This window comes from Pseudochaenichthys georgianus, chromosome 15 (genome assembly GCF_902827115.2).
Source record: "Pseudochaenichthys georgianus chromosome 15, fPseGeo1.2, whole genome shotgun sequence".
NCBI classification, from domain to species: Eukaryota; Metazoa; Chordata; class Actinopteri; order Perciformes; family Channichthyidae; genus Pseudochaenichthys; species Pseudochaenichthys georgianus.
In genome coordinates this window covers 14,922,864-14,943,078 of record NC_047517.1, presented here as the reverse complement: position 1 = coordinate 14,943,078, position 20,215 = coordinate 14,922,864, and the positions used below count along the sequence as shown (strand labels likewise).

The following is a 20,215-nucleotide window of genomic DNA, read 5'->3' as shown; positions in this document are numbered from 1 at the left end:
ACATCACTACGTAACACTTGTGCTTCTATTGCCTAGCTCTCCAATCCATTGTACTTAATAGGCTAAAGCAGAGGTTCCCAAACGTTGCCATGCCAAGGACCCCATATAGCATTATCCCCCCTGTTGCAATTCTTTTTTAAATGATGTGGACAAGTGCCTCGCGATGGAGCATGCAGTGTGTTGCCACTACATGTGGGGCCTTCTGCCTGATTGAAGCTGTCACTCCGCTTTCTTTGCCTGTCATAGCCCCACTGCCCCATCTGAACACACCCCCACACAACGAGACCAGTCAAGTCCGTTTGAGATGATGTACTCATCTAAAACTTGGAAAATGTCTCTTCATGTGGTCTATACCTTCCAGTGCTTTGCAAAATAATATTTCCTCAACAAAGTTGTCTTCTGAAATCAATCTGATGTATGCAAGCAATTCTGCGACATTTGCTACATCCGTGCTCTCATCCAGCTGCAGAGCGAAATATTCACTCGCTCTCACTTGCTCCAAAAGCTGAGCAGATACTCAGATTCTGATTGGCTTGAAGGGCGGTCGTGTGATTCAAAAACAAAAATATTAAAAGATTGGCATCAAAGGACACATAGATTGATAGATATACAGTTATTAATAACATCTTAAAAAAAAAAAAAAAAAAAAATCCCTGGTGCCCCCTGTTTGAAAAACACTGGGCTAAAGGCAAAGGACATTTCTAAGCAGTTGACCAATCACAACAGAGCCAGCCAGCTAACCGATCAGAGCAGACTGGGCTCTGGTTTCAGACAGAGGGTGAAAAGAGGTGCTGCAGCACAGGCAGTCTGAGAAGACCTTTTTGAACATTAAAGCATGTCACAGTGAAAATTCAAAACATGACGGTGTAGCACTCAAATGTGACACCGTGGCTTTGATGACCTGCTTTGTCGTGGAAATATGTCACATTTATTTCTGTGTAATTTAATTACACGATGCTCTTTCATGTCTCGCCAATGCTGTATAACATGGGTACATACATAAACGTAAAGATTGGCCTTTACTGTAACTGACATTTAAATCTTTACTTCTGCTCCACAGTACAGACTTCCTCTTTTCACTTCCCGTGGTGTAAAGTGGTGATACATCTGGTGCTGTGACATACATTTTCCAAAACATGAGAGCAAGCTTATAACTAAGATAAACACAACATAGTGCCTACAACTGTGTTCAATCAAATATAGAATAGAGGAAGCTGTGCAAAATGTTTACAAGATGTGTCAAGTTGTTTATCCAAGTTACTGTGTTACTACCTCTCACAGAAGTTTGCAATTGCATGTTTTCAGACGGGTTATTGTAAGCTCTTCCTATCCCTTCGTCCCACTCAGGTGATGGTGGAGCCGTTGCTTATGCCCTTGTGACCGGCTCAGACCGCAAGTTTGAGGTGGATGTGAGCACTGGCCTGGTAACCACTGTGGACTACCTGGACTACGAGACCAAGACCACCTATCTGATGAACGTCTCTGTTACTGACCAAGCGCCCCCTTTCCACAAAGGCTTCTGCACCGTCTACGTCACGCTGCTCAATGAGCTGGACGAGGCCGTGGCCTTCTTATCCGCCGGGTACGAGGTTTCGCTTCGTGAGAACATCGCCATGGGGACCCAGGTGACCCAGGTGCAGGCCCAGTCAGCTGACAACCTGAACCAGTTGACTTACCGCTTCGACCCTGACACGTCGCCTTCCGCTCTGGCCCTCTTCAAGATAGACAGCGTCACGGTGAGTCGGAGGAGGAGCAGTGGAAGAAGATATCAATACAATGTACATTTGTGTTCACTAACAAGACTACACCCACCTTCTGCCAAACATGCTTCATCCATGAAGTCATTTGATTCCTTTTGGAGATGAGAAATGGGATGTTTTCTGTCGTGGTTGACTTGCATGATACTGTTAGTCTATGGCTTGTTTACATTAGTAGACATTTATCTCATAGGATGTGACAATGTGTGTTGTTTCAGGGCCGTATCACAGTGACCGGCCTGCTGGACAGAGAGAAAGGCGATATGTACACCTTGACTGTTGTCGCTGATGACGGAGGACCCAAAAAGGACTCCACTGTGGTATGCTTTATTCTGAATTTGATGATTTAATCTCCCTTCTTCTGTGGACAACGTTCTTTTTAATACAGCGTGTGTCATGTTTACTCTGTTGTAGAAAACCTAATGGCATTCCTCTTTCTGCATTCTGATTGTATTCATTGCATCTCTCATTGGAAGTGCAGAAGGTAAGACTTCTGATCTTTTAAGATGGCAACATGAAATGTATTCATCTGCATGATTTTACTTTCTTTAGTTATTTCATATATCGCAAAGGTAAGTATTTATTTGATTTTGAAAGTTACGGAGCCCATATTTTATATTACCTCTATACAGGTTTCGATCACAATCCTGGATGAGAATGACAACAGTCCAGAGTTTGACATCGCGTCCGATACTTCGGTGGACATCCGAGAGAACACAGCCTTGGGGAAAAAAGTGGCAGTCGTGCTGGGAAGGGACAGAGATGCTGGATTAAACGGACTGGTGAGGATAAATAAAAGAAAGATGGACACACATGGACTAGTGACAGATTTAATTATAATGTGTGGCTCTTAAACATAAATGGATATACACTGCTTTAGAGCAATTAGCCAAATGAATATCATCACAAAACACAAACATATTCCCGGAACTGAAAACGATGCCGGATTGCACAGCTTTTAAACATAACATGTTGATTTAAATGAAGTCAACTACATCAGCCAAGTATGTTTAAATGAGGAACTTGACTCTGGCATTTCCAATAACAAGTTCAGGAAGTTTAGCACCACATTTTTCTTCTTACACTCTGCGTGTGTTACCTTTCTCCTAACCAACACAGCCCCTTGTGTCCCTCAGTCAAAAAACGCAGTTGCATTACTTGGGTATTTGTCTCCTCTTGGTTCTGTTACTCAATGAGGTGTCATTTGTGCTCCCCATGTATTCTTTAACATGTGCTGTGATTTATTCTGGATGTATAACCGGCACAGCCACATTAGGGTGGTCCTTAAAATTGAAAGTCGGAAAGTCTAAGCTCCAACCCCCAGAATTCAATTCCGACTTTCAATGTTAAGGACCACCCTACGTGAGGCTAAACTTCAAGGATGATGAGGGAGGGGTACATATTGTTGGAATTTGAATAAAATTCACCAGGAGAGTTTTCTTGACGAGTATAACGAATTCCGGTGGCTGGAGCTTAAAATAAATGAATTAAAAAAATGTACCTCTCACGAAGGACCACCCTAAGCCAACAACTATCTTTATCTCTCTCTCTCTCCTTTGTCTTATTCTGACTCATTACTCTCTCTCAGGTCAATTTCACTCTGGTGGCAGGCAACATGGAGGACGTGTTCAAGATCAAGACTGTGAACAACACCTATGGGGAGGTTTTTGTCAACGCTCCTCTGGACAGGGAGTCAGTAGACCGCTACCTGCTGAAGGTCAGGCAGCGATCCACATGTTTTGATGATATCACTCGCCATAAAAAGATATATTTTCTGGTCATATACACATTTAACATTTAAACCATAACATTGAATTACTGTCCAACATCAGCACAAAAATAACCCGATGCCTTGTAACACTTGTTTCATGAAAAAAGACTTTGTTACAACATAGTGGACAATGCAATGTTGTAGTTTTCAAACTCACATGATCATATCAAAATATGAATATTAATACAAACATGAAGGACAGCACTGTGTTTTGATGAGGCAAGGTGCATGTCAGACTTACTTACTAGTATAAACCGGTGCATGTGTATGTTGTTACAGGTTCGTGCCATTGACGGTGGCTCACCTCCTAGATACTCTGACCACTCCCTCACCATCAACATCCTGGACATCAATGACAACGCACCTGTCATAGAAAGCTTGAAGGGCTACAACGTCAGCATCAGTGAAGTAGGGATGCATTACCACATTTTAATCTGTATGTTATCCACACATGATTTACAGGTTTCTATTGTTTTGTATGTATCTAAAGCAGTGGTTCCCAACCTGGGGGGCGCCAAAGATCGCAGGGGGGGCGCCAGGCCTCAGATGATTTGAGGCCTTTTTAATTGATTAATTAATTTGAATACAAATTCAAGTTAGTAGCTAATAAAGACTATAAAAAGACAGAAATGTATAATTCTTTCTTTAATAGAAATGTTTCTTCTGCCCGTAAAGTGTCCAAACCGGGCTTGTCTGGATAAGCGCATTTTTAAAACATAGCCATTGTCCATGCTGGTTTCAGTTGGTTTATTTGTCACAGTGGCTCCGATCAGATCTGTCTCCTCCATTTTGAAGATTATTTACGACTTTTGAATCCACATAAACACATCGGCAAAATCTGGCTTACTTTGAGCATGTGTTTTAAACAGTTTAATCCCTTTGCGAATTGTTTCCACTTGCGCCGTCCTTTAATTTCTTCATACAGCGGGAATCCAAATGAATTAATCCTGAGTCCAATAGCCATCAAAGTTGCTCCAATAGTGCTCCTTAATTACGCTTGCATCCTCCTTTAACAAAATACTTCACATTCATCCAGTCTGTGACAGTAGTTGTAGCATTTTTAGACTTTTAAACTTTAATTACCACTGTTGCGCCCCCCCCCCCCCCCCCCCCTGTGTGTGTGTGGGGGGGGGGGGGGGGGGCGCAACTTCCAACAGGAGTCATTTGGGGGGGCTCTTGGGAAAAAAGGTTGGGAACCCCGGATCTAAAGTAATGTAATCAGTTCTAATTTGTGATTTGCACAATATTAACAAATGATTCGCATGGTTTGTGTTTTTGGCCTTCTTTGTATTATGTGTATTGTAGAATGTTGGCGGAGGTACATCAGTGCTCCGTGTGATAGCTACAGACCAAGACATCGGGTCCAACGCCATGCTGTTCTATTACATCACTGCTGGAAACCAGGACCTGACCTTCCGCATGGACCGTGTCACCGGAGAGATGGTGACACGGCCGGCCCCCCCCGACCGAGAGCGCCAGCAAGAGTACCGACTTACTGTCACTGTGGAAGACGACGGCACGCCACCTCTGTCGGTAAGATACAGGCAACAGCAACCAAAACGTTCTTTGTCCAACTTAATACATCCTTTTTCACAAAGTAAAATGTAGAAACCTCTACAAAGGGATGACTTCCTCTTGGCAGAGAGGGGTCATTTGGGGGACTCAGCATCACATCTTCTAAAAGAGCCCTTCTTTCGCGGTTGTTGTACAATCTGGAAGATGTACTTATTCCTGGGAGGCTGTATATCCGTTACCTGCCTTTTCTATACCTGCCTTAAATCAAGATACAGCATCAATTAGATATGAAGCGAACATGCCCAGCAAATTAAATGCAATGGTTGGTTGATCTTCTGTAGTAACTGATCAGCTGTGAAGGCACAGGAAACAACTTAGTTTGTAAACAGGAAGTCATATTTCCATGTCGCTTTTCCTGTTGTCTGTCTCATTTTAAAGGCTTTTGAAAACAGGTTTATGTTGCACGTGTATTCTTTTTTAAAACCGTAAGATGTGTAGAACCAAGCTATAATAATGCAGCTCTTGTTAATGTAAGATATAAAATCAACTGTAAAAAACTGGAGAGGAAATATCCAGCAACAGGCACCCCCCTCCTCCCATCTAGCTCTCTGTCTCCTCTCATAAAGCAAGATACCAAGATTGTTTTATCATTTTCTCCCTCAATGCCAGTCTCCCTCTGGTGTGCACCATCTTAGAGGCACACAGGCAGAACAACCTTGTTCCGTCGGTAATGGCTCCCTGGGCATGAAGTGCAGCACAGCCTTGTGTGGTGATAGTTTTGGAGACCCGCCAGCTGAAAGGAACAATGATTTCAAAGACTAGACACATGGCTTTAAGGTTTTAAGAGCTCCACTTTATTATACAAGCTACAACCAACGCTATTTAAATGCAATATAAACTGTAAAACAAAAAGGCTATTTCAGCACTCCTCCATGTCTGCGTCCAATGCAAGCTTCGGACAGCATAAAACACGCTTTCAAACATTCAGATGCAGAATTGCATGCAAGTATGCACACACAGACCACCAAACCACAAAGCTATTCTTGAAACATCAACCCAAGTACACACACATACACACATACTCAAATTCACACATTTAAAAACTTTTATCAAAGAATTCAAATTTAAAATAGAAAGATACCCTGTCCTACTTACCTGCTACATATCATGTTGAGATGATTTCCGCTGAGCACCTGCTGTACACATTTAACCTCAATATGAAATAACCACCAGTGGTTTCTCACAGTCTCACGCAGCCTACGTAATAGGCATTCACGTAACAGTCATTACCCATCACTTCTTGTTCTCTCTCAATCGACCTCAATATGATATGGTTAACAATTTGAATGCCATTAAGCCATGTTTGCTTCATAGTATTTACTCGTTAACATCACATTGCATGCTCACACATATGAATGAACACTTTTATACACATGTTGTCAATTCAACCAAATAAGAGAAGACAAAACAGTGTTGAGATGGCAGTGATTAAACAGCTGGCAGTTCTATAATCATCATTTTATTCATGATCTCTTAACTTTACATGAGCAGGTATGAGATTCATGAACAATTATTAATACAAAAACATTTGAATGTTTAAAGCCACCGTGAAGTGCTGCGTTTCTGATAGTAGGAAGTAATGAGTATTTAGAGCAGCAGAGCTGACAGTAACTGAGGTAGCAAAGAGGGAAGAGAAAATAAGCTGGGGCCTCGTGGAATGATACAGAGGAAGTCTGTAATGCTTTAAAAAAACGTTCAACTTGTAAATACACTTTGTATCCCCCTTTGGTATGAAGCGCTTGAAGCACTTTGCTATAAAGATAGGGATCATAGAGAGCCTTTGGTAACTTACTAGAAAAATAAATATGAATTGTTGTATTTTATTTTCGGTCCTTTTGGTGTTCCGAATGACCCCTTGAAGAGTTTAAGTGATTGTCATTATTTATTGGCATTGGTAAACAAACTAGTTTACTCCATTATCTGACAGCCAGTGATAAATAATATGTATTCAACGTCGTAATGTAGGGATCATTATGTTTACCAAATCCTTCTACGTCTTATATTATTAGATCGTTTCTTTGACAGTTTCACCCATCAAATGGATTATGTCAATTTGGTCACGTTATTGAGATTATTGTCATTTACTTTCTATCACATAACCGTATGTTTGGTTGTCTTTGCATCCGCACCACAGACAAACCGCACCGGAGCAGATTGGGTCTGCACCAGATTGAATCACAGAGCGCACACCCGCCTCAATAAACGACGCAGACAAGCAATATCATACTAGGTGCTCTTTGAATCCACAAGTTGTATCCCTTTTGACATGCCACCCCTCACATGGTGGACCCCCATCCCCTCTGGATTGTTCTCAAGCAGCGGGCACCTGTCGGTCCCGGAGTCATTGTCAGCGTGTAGAAGTAACATCACACACAAACCAACATCTCAACTGCACACCGGCAGAAGTTTGCTTTTGGCCTCCAGCTGTTGTTGCAGGTGGAAATAGTTTTTAAATAAAAACCGCAGTCTGATCCCTCCAGCGGTCCAGACAATGTACAGACGAAGATCCCAGCAGAGGTTATTGTGAGACAGCTGATAAGGGCAACATCCCACCGGAGGCAGCAAGAAGAGGAAGAGAGTAGCAGGACTGTTTCCAGGTCAGCAGGTTCCAGCCCCCTTTAAACCTGCATGAAGTCTTGAGTTTCAAAGATGGTGTCTGTAATAGAGAATAGTGCATGTCAGAGAGAGCATAGAGAAGGCAGTAGGTGATCGACGTGCATCAACCCACACTTTGTGCTGATCTTTGAAAATGTAGATATGTGAGAGTTAACATCTTAAATACTGCACTTCCTGCCCGAAAATAGGGACAAATCTTGTCAAAATGCGCACGATAGCATTTATTTTTCCTCTCCTCTTATTAAAATGAATAGTACAAATAAACAGAGACCAATAGGTTCCTCAGAATAAGATATTTTTGCTCGGAACCCATTGAAAAGCAGAACAAAGAGGCCTATTGCTTTTGTTGCGAAACATTGACGATAAGAGGGAACTGCTGCAAGTTAAATTCCTCAAAGCGAAAGGTCAGCGAGCCAAAAAGAGCTGAAATGTGGATTCTATCCATGTTACACAGAACCACAGACAAGAAACAACACTTCTGGATCATTTTGAAGACCGATAAAGGAAATAAGCTTACACTGCAAAGATAAAAGATATCAGGGCTTTGATGGTTTTATGAGTCACTTACATACAAACATAGATGTAGCTCGATATGAAACCAAGAGTATTCTATCAGGACCCAATGGTTAAGGTCACAGGAACAGCATATGCGATGGTTAAGGGTTGGTGTTCAGACTTGTTTTGTTCTTTCCTCTGTACCAGCATAGACGCGGCTGCCAGGAAGCAGGGCAATCCAGCTCAGTATGGCTGGAATGTCTGCACAGGTGCCCCGGGAATCGGTAGAAAAACACTCAGAATTGAACCTCTTCACCGTAACTAATGTTTCAGTATTATTTCAAGTCGAGTCTGAGCGAAAGGCTGAAGGGCCCATTAGTGTTAAATGAGAGTGCTGATGGGTGGAGAATGACTTACGAGTGAGGCAAGACAAGGATTCAGAGGATGACAGCATAAGAAGGAGCTTTCAGTTGGGTGGGGGAGCGAAATTAAATTCCTACACAGAATATTTGTTAATATAAGACTCAACGCAGCTGGTTTGAGTGTGAACGTGCACTTTTGCACAAGAATGTGCGCATTCTCTCCGCCAACACTTTACCACACGCAGGATGTTTCAGCAGAAGCGCAAAGAAAGGTTCTTCTTTGATTGACATACCGGTTGTGCATTTGGAAATTAGTATTTCCAGAACTCCTTGTGCAATACTGTTACGTGCTTCTAGTCAAGTACTTTAGTCATTGTAGTATCACACAAGAATGTGAAGGAAGTCAAGTGTATGCATTCAGAGTGAAGTCAATAGGTTGTGACTTACGATTAGATATAGTACACACTCACAGCTTAACTTAAAGTGAGTTATCTCATATGCTGGTTTTTATTGTGTTATGATGCTATTCATAGTGAGATTTGGGGGAAAACTGAACATAATAGGTTAGAGATTGGTATGTGCCAGCCTGTGCCGAGTCATTTAGGCTGCAGTCAAAAAGAATTTCTAACTGAGTGGAATGTGCTGGAAGTGTGTCAGTGGCTCTAAAGCAGGGCTCTCCAACACGTCGATCCGGCAGCTTTTCAGTAGCTCGCAGCGTAGTAAGGGTTGCTTCTTGATTTTTTGGCCGCGGCTGGACAATAACGTTTTTTATTTTAGAAATGTTTCTGTCACACGAATATCAAATTGTTCGCTGACGCAGAGATCAAGGAACAGACGTGACTCAGAGACAGAGGGATTTGTGTTTTTTGAAAAACACTCGTTATCGTCATGTCAGGTTTTTGGTGGATTTAATTAAGTCTTGGATTGCAGAGTTTGAATGTCCTCTTGCTATTTTCAGTTGATAAATACTTGTGTGAAGTTTGTTAAGGCAGGAGGAAAAAAGCTTCCGCGATCACCGTCTCCTCTCCGTTCCACCAAGCCCCGCCCCCCTCCCTGAAAATAATGAGTGACAGGCTGATAGAACCTTTATTATTCACTTAATCACTGATTGAGATGATGAAGCTAACTTAGTCTCATACATTCATGGGATTCATGTAACAGTAAGACAGAGAATAAGTGAGCACCCACATGCACTATTTTTGTTTTTATAATGCTGTTGTAAATACTCCTGTTGTCTGCTGCGTTCAGACTCAAGTCATGTGTGTGATGCCTCATTCAGGACATTCAGTGTCTTTTTTTAACAGAAGACCGTTGCTAGAAGCTGCAGCGAGACTGCAGAAGTATTAGTTTTTTGTTTTGAGGATGGAACAATTTCACACACAGATATAGGGAGGCTAGACCTATACAGTTGATTTATTATGGTTTATAATTTAATGTCAAGACGAAGAAGAAGAAAAAGATGGCTGAACTGTTCAGTGTCAATCCTGTGGAGATAGAAGTTATAAATCTCCAAAATCATGTTCAGCTTAAGTCTCAGCAAAACTCACAACATTTCTGGAGCCTTGTCGACCCAGAAAACTATAAGAACATCACCAAGCACCACTGAACATGTCTGCTTTAGTTGGCTCTACATGCCTTTGTGAAGCAGCTTTTTTTTACATGAAATCTAAATACTGAACAAGGCTGACTGATGAACATTTAAATTACTCTATTAGAGTGCACCTAAGTGGGTACACTCCAGCATACACCTGTATGGTGGACTCCATGCAGTGCCATTCATCTCACTGACTGTACAAAAGAGTGAAATGCTTGTAAGGTGGTGATTAAGGACATTTATGTGAATTCTCAGTGAAGTACTCACTATGTGGGCCATAATAATATGTGAGACATTTTTGTTTTCTTGGACCTTGATGTGAAGTTAAGATTTTAGATAAGCTTTAGGTATTGCAATTTCACACGTGTACAAAAGTAGCTTAATTCAACTGATGAGGGCTATGTGAATAAATGTAAGCGATGTGATGCAAGTAGCTCTTGGCCACTTTCATTTGTTCAAAGTAGCTCTCAGATGAAGAAAGGTTGGAGACCCCTGCTCTAAAGGCTAAGGAAAAGTGCCTCAGCGATTTGTTATCTCCTTCAGATAGGGAACACTGGACCAACCTTTTTCCAAAAGAAGAACAGAAATTGGTCACAACTTCTGTTTTTTAGAAAAATACATTTCTACTCTTCGACTGCAGCATTAGTGTCCATGTCCATAAGCTTGTATCAATTCCTATATTTTGGCCCTAGTATCGTGTTCCCTTTTGTATGAGTTGCTTTTGTTTTGTCGGGTTGTATATGTGTGTGTGCGTGTCCTACCTTCTATTGGGAAGAATACATCCCCATGTGCAGGAGGAGAGAGGGGGGTTCCGGGCTCGGACAACAGGTGGCGTCCTGTCTCTGAGGATTGCCTGGTCATGATTTGAGAAACTGTCCGGGTCTTAATCTGCGGAGATCCTCCGAGAAACACAGGGTTCTCATGTCCAAGAGCCTCACTGAAAACATGCAAAGAACACACCACAAAAGGGAAGCATAACGATGAGTAAGACATTGCCAGAATGACCCAATAAACTGTTTCAACACTTATCTGTTGCTCAAGACCTCAAATACTCAAATTCGTCCTGTTGTAAGCCATTAAACTGTCCCCCACTGCGCTGTTACATAAGCCATCAGATTGTCCGCTAAATAACATCCATTGTTACATAAAATAACATACTGTGTACAGCCAATTAAAGACTGCCAATTTCCTGGGCAGAAGTCCTTTTTGTCGTAGTGTTATGTCTCAAAATGACTCTAGTAATGATTTGTTGATTTACTAAAGCGGTTTCTAGATCTTTACCAAACAAAGGTTCCTGGATATGATGCTTATTTTGGTCTAATCTACCGAGTGGAGGAAAACGGTTGTCTGTATTGGAATATCCATGTACTCTGTTATTATTCTGGAGAGCAGCTGTGTTTTGAACCTCGCCTAGACTGTGGGAAAACGTACCTGTCCATCCTCACCAGCTCCTGTGCACCTGTGAGAGAGGAAGTAGGAAATGGGCCATTGTGAGTGAATTGAAACGGAGCGGAACACTTTAGATAGAGTGTGAATGGGCTTCCTACTGTGTGAACTACTGTACAGTTGTGTGTGTGTGTGTGTGTGTGTGTGTGTGTGTGTGTGTGTGTGTGTGTGTGTGTGTGTGTGTGTGTGTGTGTGTGTGTGGTGTGTGTGTGTGTGGTGTGTGTGTGTGTGTGTGTGTGTGTGTGTGTGTGTGGTGTGTGTGTGTGTGTGTGTGTGTGTGTGTGTGTGTGTGTGTGTGTGTGTGTGTGTGTGTGTGTGTGTGTGTGTGTGTGTGATACTTACGTCTGCTCGAATGGCTGCTCTGCCTCTGTTTGTACACAAGCACCATAATAAGAGGCAGGAACAGCAGAGTCAAGATGAAGGCTGCTATGGCCCCGGCCACTGGAGCGAAGCCTTGGGGAAGCAACAGAGGCTGTGTGTTAAACCGACAGTATACCCAGCCAGTCATATGTTTGCTATGAAGGCTTGAATAAGGTGCCATACCTCCAGTTGGAGAGGGATCCTGGACAGTGCAGTTTTGAGATCCATGGCTTCCTGGAAATACAAAAAGACAAATACATTGTTTCTCACATGTAGGAAATCACATTGTAGGATTAGTCTGGGTTTTTTAATTGCAACATCAGCAGTTTATAATATGATAACTTACTACAAATTCACAAAGGGCTGGGCAATATAAAGAAAATCATATATCACAACTTCTTTTGATTGATATACATTTTTGGACGATATTGTAGTATTGACAATTGATGCTTTCTCAAAATATTTACACAATGAGTATTTAGATAAATTATCATCAGTAATGTGGATTTAATGACTAAGAAGGTTAAGCCAATTAAAATAACTTTTGGAACAGGATGGTAAAATATGAAAATGACTTAATGCATGAAAAGACTTTGATATTATGATATCCAAGACAAGTCTAATATCACCATATTAAAGTGATATATTTCCCAGCCCTATATTCACACCCATGCATTTGATGTGCTTACGTGGTGTTACTCGGAGGGTGATGTGGCTGTGGGGTCTCTGCACGATGGTGCCGTGTTTGTGGCCCTTCTCTATGTCCAGCACCATACAGCAGTAACGACCTTGGTCGGCGTTGGTCAAATTCTGCAGAACGACCCAGAAGTTGAGCTCTGATGATCCAAATGTAAGCCCTGCCGGCAAGCTGTGGTTGCCATGGTAATGACCGCCCACGATAATATGGCGCGGGCCCGTCCGTCCCGTACACTGCTGCTCTCTGTGGGGGGTGTAGAGCCAGGCATGCTTCAAGACATCGCTGTGGTGCAAGGCGGCTCCTTTCTGGGCGCACACCATCTGGACCGTAGCACCCACGGGACAGATGTAGTTCAGGTGGGTCGCTAAAACACTGAGGGTGGGGTGGGCACGGGACATCTCGCCTTCACCTAAAAAGAAAAGACATGTATGAAAGGATGTAGGTAAATCATAAGACTGTTTTATCAGCTTTCATTCCCTCGGTTAGACCTTTTAATCAGACCTCCCCGTCTGTGTTCCACCACTAAAAGCTGTCCAATGAAAAGGTAAGAGATGATAATGTTTTAGAACCTGCCAATCCTGGTGCAGTAAAAGCTACAGGAAGTGCCTGCAAAGCTCAACACAGGGAAGCTATCTTTATTAAAATTACAATTATAACCAGAGGAAAGAACTACATGGCTTCTAGAATTTCCAAGGAACAAAATCCAAGAGACTTATATTCTGAATCTGCATGACACATTACATACCCTTGGAATATTACAGCTTTCTGTTAGGAGATTAAAGTGTGGTAAAGATATAGCCCTGATAACATAAGATACCCTTAAACATTCAAACAGGAAATTGCTTGGTAAATCACATTTCCATTCAAATGATTTGGTTTTTGGTTTGGCTTAAGCTGTGTGGGATCAAGTTCATGACTGGTACCACGAGTCGTAACACAAATAACCGCAGTGCAAAAACTAAATAAAGCAACTAGCAATCTCCACGTGGATTTAAGCCGAAGTCAGACAATTTCCCATGGGCTATTTCTGCACACGACGTGCGTCCTTGATTTCTGTGCGTTTTGAGACAGCACAGTTTGTTTCCAGTTCTGTTTATTCATACCGCGGTTAAAGATAGTATGCTGGCTAAAGTAAATAAACTAACCCCCGGTGGGATATAAATGGCCTGTTCCTGTCAGAAAGTGACACGCAAGCCAATTTCTAAAAGATCTTATGTTAAACCAGGGAAATTCTTGATCTTGTTGGACTGAGGTTTTTGTTTTAAAAATGTCTGCAATAACCACTGACGGTTGCTCTGTGGTATCATGCAGGGGGGTTGTAGAGAAATAGCTCTTTGGGTTTCAGAAAGCTAAGATTATCTGCACATACCTTTTCTGTACATTCAGGAAACCAAAAAGTCAGCTGTGAGATGTTTCTTTACGCATTGCACAAAACCTCTGACATGCAACCTTTAACCACATCCTCTTCTGACTTCTTTACTGTGGCAGTAGAATGGACCAATATATGAAGTCTTTAATGTGTGCGCTTCGTGATTATTTCAATAAAGCAACACAATTAAACAAACGTTTTCTTAAGCAGTCTGAACGCACTCTCCACACATAGAGCATCAACAGACATAATGACTGACTTATATGCAGGATGAAAAGCAACAGGACAACTCTCTGTCTGCTTAAATAGATCAATACCATTCTTTGTATGCAACAGATTGTGCCTTAGCATCCAAGAATGCTTAGCACTGCAGAAATGACAGGAAGGCTGTGTGTGAATCACAAGTATATATGGGGGTGGTCTGCATGGAAATGTAGTTTTTCAGTTTGCACCAGGGATAAGAGATGTTGCACCAAAATCTTGTGTGACTGGTGAGTGCCAGGAACTGGGGAGTGGACTTCCTTCCTGAGTCTTCCCAGCCAAGGGAACACTGCTCCCACCCCTCCATCTCTGGCTCCATACCACTCAAGACTACATGTGAAGGGCTCCAGCTGCTGTTGCCCACACCTCAATCTGTAATGATGTCACTGCAGGTGTTTTCAATCTTCCGTCCAAAGGCACAGTACATGCTGCTACATCACAGATTGGACAGCAACAAGCTTGAAAGTCTATTTTTCAGAACAACAGTCTTTTGTATAAGCCAGAAGAAATGAGGAAGCACATAAGTTGTTTTTGTATAAATGTCAACAGTAGAGTAGTTGCTTTTCATTCTTCTGATTAGGAGATTCAGTAGCTGCCCACAAAATGACCTTTACTATTTGATTAGCTCTGCAAGTCTGCATATTCAGTATGCATCCGGTGTGTTTGTCAAACAGTGAGAGGTAAGGGCCGTGTTCCTGTGTGTGCTTTGAGCGCTGCAATAGCCATTGTGAACTAGGAAAAGCAATAGGAAGAGCAGGGAGGGCGATTAAAGTGAAACTGTTGCCCCCACGGCTGTTCCGGCCTGCGTGGTGGGACAATGGGGGGGGGGAAACCCTTCTGCTCTCCTGTTTCACACCCGCCCTGTTTCCTATTTTATCACCCTTCAATGGTTTGAGAAGCCCTAATTACCCTTGGAGATGGCTTTCAGAATCCGGTTTATATGCAGAAACACAGAATGTTCTCTGGTGTATTCCGCATGGACCAACAACAACATTACTATAATAAAAGAAGATGTACAATTCAAACTTTTAATTAAAAAAGTTAAGCAGGAATGTGAAAACTATATTAGTGAATGTGCAAAGGTTCACATTATTTACTGAGTTACCAATTTGAGAAAAATACAAACAATAAAAAAAACATAGATATGCTACCTTTGATATTCTGTTTTTTGTTGCTGTGTTGTTTGAATAGACTTTGCCTTTGCTCTAAAGTGATGACTCCTTTAAATGCACAAATTGAATTTGAAAATATATGCATGCAGTTAATTCTCACTTAAGCCCGAGAGCCAAACAAAGTGAATGCTAGGTTGTCAGCTATGAAACCCCGTTATACCCATCAGGTGTATTTCGGGTATGGGTTACTGACAAGACCTTATTAAAATATGTTGTATGTTCCTTTTATCAAATGTTGTGCCAATTTGGGTGGGGTTACCACAGTGTCAGTACTATCTCAACTGTCTGCATGTTGTTTATGGAGGCGTGTGGCGCAGTGGCTCAGGGGTTCACAGGTTCAAACCCCACTGCAGTCAGCATGTCGTTGTGTCCCTGGGCAAGACACTTCACCCCAAATTGCTCCTATGGGGATTGCCCACAGTATTGAGTATGTAAGTCGCTTTGGATAAAAGCGTCTAACAAGTAACATGTCATGTAATGTGTATACCAGGTGTAAACCGACAGCTTTGCTTCGCCTCGGTCTGGAACAAACAGGACTTCTTCCACTTGTGTACACCACACATCTGTGTTTTGGCTGCATCATGGATCTAAGTTTCCTCCTCTGATCTCGGCTCTCAGGATCCTGATAGCCCCTCAGGGCCCAGAAACAGGCCTTCCTTTGTTTTAAGCTTGAATGCCACCTGTTTAGGAAATGCTGCCTCTGACAGCTTTTACATGGCAACATAGCCTGAGTGAATTCATTAAACATGTCTTTATATATTTGTAAAATGCCGAGTTTAACCATTTATACTTATTTTCTGCAAGAGTAGGTTGTATTCTCTTCTGTTTTGAAGAAGTGGAGACTACTAACCAAAACGTTCTGCTAAATCCGCTGTCCTTTCACTTGCATCACTTCTCTACCTGTGTTTGTACAAGCTGCCCCCACATGCACCTCAAACTCCACCCTCTTTCACACCTAATGTAATGGTAATGATTATCTAACTCATTACAGGGTGTTAATGAAACCAGCAGGCGGATCCCAGATTAGCCCTGACACAAACAAACACACACACACACACACACACACACACACACACACACACAGAAACTGTTCCAGAGTTTCATTTAAAGCTTGTGGCATCTTTCTGCAACAGGAAGTGATCACATCTGGCACTACAGGCTCTACCTGGTAAAGCAGCGTTCAGTTATTATGCTCCAAACATCTGGAACAAACTCCCAGAAACCTGCAGGTCCGCTGCAACTCTGACTACTTTTAAATCCAGCAAGAAGACTTTTCTTTTTGTCGCTGCTTTTAATTGAACTATTCATATCTTAGACTGCACTGTAACTTTTATCCATGTATTTTTTCCCTTAATGTTTATTTTATTAGCTTTTCTTTTTAATGACTGATTTTAAATGCCATTTTCTTAATGTCTTTCATTTTTTGTAAAGCACTATGAATTGCCTTGTGTTGAAAAGTGCTATATAAATAAACTTGCCTTGCCTTGCCTTGCCTTAACGTGAACAAGGAAGTTGTTAAGGGTCAATGATGCCGGTCACCATTCTCAGGTATCCATGACATTCAATTACAGTCGTTTGATGAGTCGTTTACTTTGGGAGCCAATTTGATAGAAACCTGTTTGTGTTCTTTAAATAATGGGAACACTCAGTTTCTCATAGTTTTAACCTTCCTGTTCCTCTAAATGTTCTTCAAACATTTAGCCATTTCACGTAAGGGTTGTGTAATGACAGCCTAACATGTTTACAACATAATTGTTCATTTAACTGTTGCAACAAGGCAGCGGAAATGTTGTTTTGAAAGTGTAAATGGGCCTTTTTGTAATTTGGAAACACATACACGTCCATCATTTCAACAAAGTGACTTAATTGGTATCAACTAGTTTGCCAGCTTCCTCTCTCTTCATGGATCCTGTCTGTTTTGTAATAATGTGATGATGTTGTTAAGCTGTTTCTTTTAGAGACACACATTGGATTGTTACTAACCAAAGATAGCGGTTCCTCTGTTGTGACTAGAAGCAGAGTCAAGGCTCTGTGAGTTACTGGCAATGGTGTATCCTTGGGCTGTATAGATAATCACCAGTGTGGGAGACACAACGTTACCAGAAGGCCACTGGTGTATGGGTATTTTTTAGTCTTACTCACTGCATGTCAAACATCAGGCACCTTAAAAACCAACACATATTTGTCAGACATTTACATTTTTAAAGATCTTTAAGGTCAAAGAAAAAAGAGGGGGACTCCCCTTCCACCATTATCTTCCTATTACTCATGCACATGCAGTATGCCCGCACATAAACACCTACAGACTGTGTGTCCCGGGCAGGCCTGTTCCTGTCGACTATATTGATGCTACACTCTTTTAATGATTTATTCATTTAGTACAGGGGATCAATGCACGCTCTGACAGAACAGGAGGAGAAGCGGTGTAAAATGAGAGAGTGAGCCTAAGCATCCTGTGGACTTTATTGAACATGTTTTGACTGTGCTATTGTCCTTCAGGGAGTTGTATCTACCAAGGGGAAGAGACTAGAGGTGCTGATTATTGCCCTGTTTATCCCAAGTCCTGTTTTGTGGAGGAGAAACCCATTATTGGCAGGGTGGCACAAACAGCTGTTGTCTTATAGGCTGGAAGGAAGGAAACCTCCAAACAAAGAAGATATAACAGGCCAAAGGGAGGGCACTGTGAAGTCCTAAAGTTAGATTTTAGTCGTTTTATTGCAGCCTTCAAGTTTACAGGCCTGCATAAATATCTCAAAATACAATATACTTTAAAACATTACAACACAGTCTTCAAATTAGTTTTCAATGGGCATCTTAGTACCTGCAAACATTTTCTTTAGATTTTGTCCGATGGGTCAGCCTAAATTTCAGTAAACACCATTAGTTGCCTTTGACGGACTTATCTCCAGAGCTTATCTCAACAGACCAAATCCTAAATCGAAAAGTGATAACCTCAGCGAGGTCTCCGAGGCGTTTGAAGTGCAGCAGCCCGGAGGCAACAGCTGCTTCTGACTTCTTCTCCTGCGTCAGTTGCCTCAACATCAAGCAGTGCCAAAGTCCTTGAAATAATAAATTCCCGCATTTGATTAGAGCTCCCACGAAAACGCGAGATGTCTGTAAAATGTAGCAACAACATTTCAGTCGGAAAATGTAAATCACTGGAAACCCCTGAACGCATCCTGTGTATACGCACATAGCGTAGGAAAGCGTTCTTGATGTCATGTTGTGTACGTCGGCTAAGTTGTGTAGGTTTACATTTCAAATTACGACCATTTTAAGACTCCTCAGTCTAAAAACGACAACAACCACTAATTTGCTGCGGTGTTATAAAGCTGAGTTTAGAGTGGCTTTACACTCCACTACATCCCATGGGGTGGGGCTTTAAAACAGCTTCACACCAGATGTTCCGTCTCAAAACAACAACAGCAGCGACCGAAGCAAAGCTTAAAACTGTGTTCCCGGCAAAAAAAATTACAGAGACAACATGCATGTCAATAGAATAATAGAAATATGCACGTGCAGTATTTTTTCTTCTTAAATGCATGCAAAATGAGCCAAAACACATTCGTGCACTTGGCTACGAATAAGTCAGACAAAAGTTTCCGTCTGTTAAATTGACCGAAGTTTCAGGTAATATTATGTGAAATAAACGTGATGGCTGTCTTGACACCGTACACATCAGGCGAATTGAGTTTCTATTGGAAGTCAATTCATGAATTTATCCCGCTATATTTCAACGCAACTTGCACTTTTACACATTAAAATGTACTGAAAGATAACTTCATCTTGGCTATCTTTAACCATGTGTCAATGAGTTTCGTTCCGTACCAAAAACAAATACTGTTCCCCATCAATGAGCTCAGTTAATTGGTTTGTAGAATTGTCGACAAGTTCCCACATGCCATGCCGCTCAGTTAGCCAGTGTTACAGCTCTAAATAGATGAGTGATCTTTTAGAACTCACCTCCACTAATGCAGAGCAAAACTGAGAAAACCCAAAAAACGGACTTCTTTCCCCAGAGTGATGTCCGACAGAGTAGTCCCCTCTCCATGGCTGCCTGGATGTTTAAAAATAAAAGTAGCAGAAAAGTGTTTGACTTATCAACTATAACTGGCTTACTGGAAATCTTTTTTTCTCTCGTTTAAACTATGCAAACTCTGCTAACGCTACACCAAAACACACAGAAGTGGTTGACATTCCCTTTTCTCAAAGTTGACTTGATCCTTCTGAACTTTGAAGCGCAAAGCAACGTGATACCAGGCATCAGCTCCTCCCCTTCTGTCAGTCTCTCTCTCTCCCTCCCTCCTTGTGCCCCACCCCCATGAGTGTAGCAGTGATGGAGACAACTTTCAAAATCTAATTAAATACATAATAATTACACCGGAAAACATTCTTAGTCCTGGTTTTATAAAAATGTAATTTGATAGGTACTTTACACAAAATGCTCATCAAGAATTCTGAGTGTTGTTTTTAAAAATCGTGGTCACGAAGAGACGTGTTGAAAATAATGGTTACATTGAGATATTCTAAAGTTTAGTTTAAAAGCGTAGGCCTCACTGTTGAAAACGTTTCCCATAATGCAACTTCATTTATCTTTCAATAGAGCCCCCAGTGTAGCAAATGCCGAAGCACTTTTTGATAACATCACAAGAGGTATTTCTTGACTTGACAAAGCTTCTCCAGAATGTGTTAGTCTAATTCTAATTATTTGTCGTCTTTCACTCTCCTAAACACTCATGA

At 41.7% G+C, this 20,215-nt stretch overlaps 2 protein-coding genes across 2 annotated transcripts in view; one reads left to right on the top strand and one right to left on the bottom strand.

The window, feature by feature from the left end:
* cdh23 (cadherin-related 23) overlaps positions 1–20,215 on the top strand; it is a 243,773-nt gene that overhangs the window by 200,120 nt on the left and 23,438 nt on the right. The window contains exons 31-37 of the mRNA XM_034100803.1: positions 1,348–1,736; positions 1,976–2,077; positions 2,239–2,241; positions 2,390–2,539; positions 3,346–3,474; positions 3,808–3,936; positions 4,834–5,061. Coding sequence (XP_033956694.1) covers positions 1,348–1,736; positions 1,976–2,077; positions 2,239–2,241; positions 2,390–2,539; positions 3,346–3,474; positions 3,808–3,936; positions 4,834–5,061 — 1,130 coding nt within the window. The remainder of the gene's footprint in view (positions 1–1,347; positions 1,737–1,975; positions 2,078–2,238; positions 2,242–2,389; positions 2,540–3,345; positions 3,475–3,807; positions 3,937–4,833; positions 5,062–20,215) is intronic.
* On the bottom strand, positions 5,875–19,708 carry vsir (V-set immunoregulatory receptor). The gene is made up of 7 exons (XM_034100805.1): positions 19,439–19,708; positions 12,666–13,082; positions 12,160–12,210; positions 11,959–12,069; positions 11,602–11,629; positions 10,932–11,107; positions 5,875–7,759 (listed from the first exon to the last, which is right to left on the bottom strand). The coding sequence occupies exons 1-7, from the start codon at positions 19,524–19,526 to the stop codon at positions 7,722–7,724; spliced, it is 909 nt and encodes a 302-aa protein (XP_033956696.1). The 5' UTR covers positions 19,527–19,708; the 3' UTR covers positions 5,875–7,721.

Excerpts from the sequence above, each read along its gene's own strand:
- vsir (XM_034100805.1), bottom strand. The coding sequence starts at position 19,526 with ATGGAGAGGGGACTACTCTGTCGGACATCACTCTGGGGAAAGAAGTCC. Across the intron at positions 11,630-11,958 it reads GAGCAGCCATTCGAGCAGAC|GTGCACAGGAGCTGGTGAGG; the intron begins GTAAGTATCACA and ends CCTCTCTCACAG. Across the intron at positions 11,108-11,601 it reads GAGCTGGTGAGGATGGACAG|TGAGGCTCTTGGACATGAGA; the intron begins GTACGTTTTCCC and ends GCATGTTTTCAG.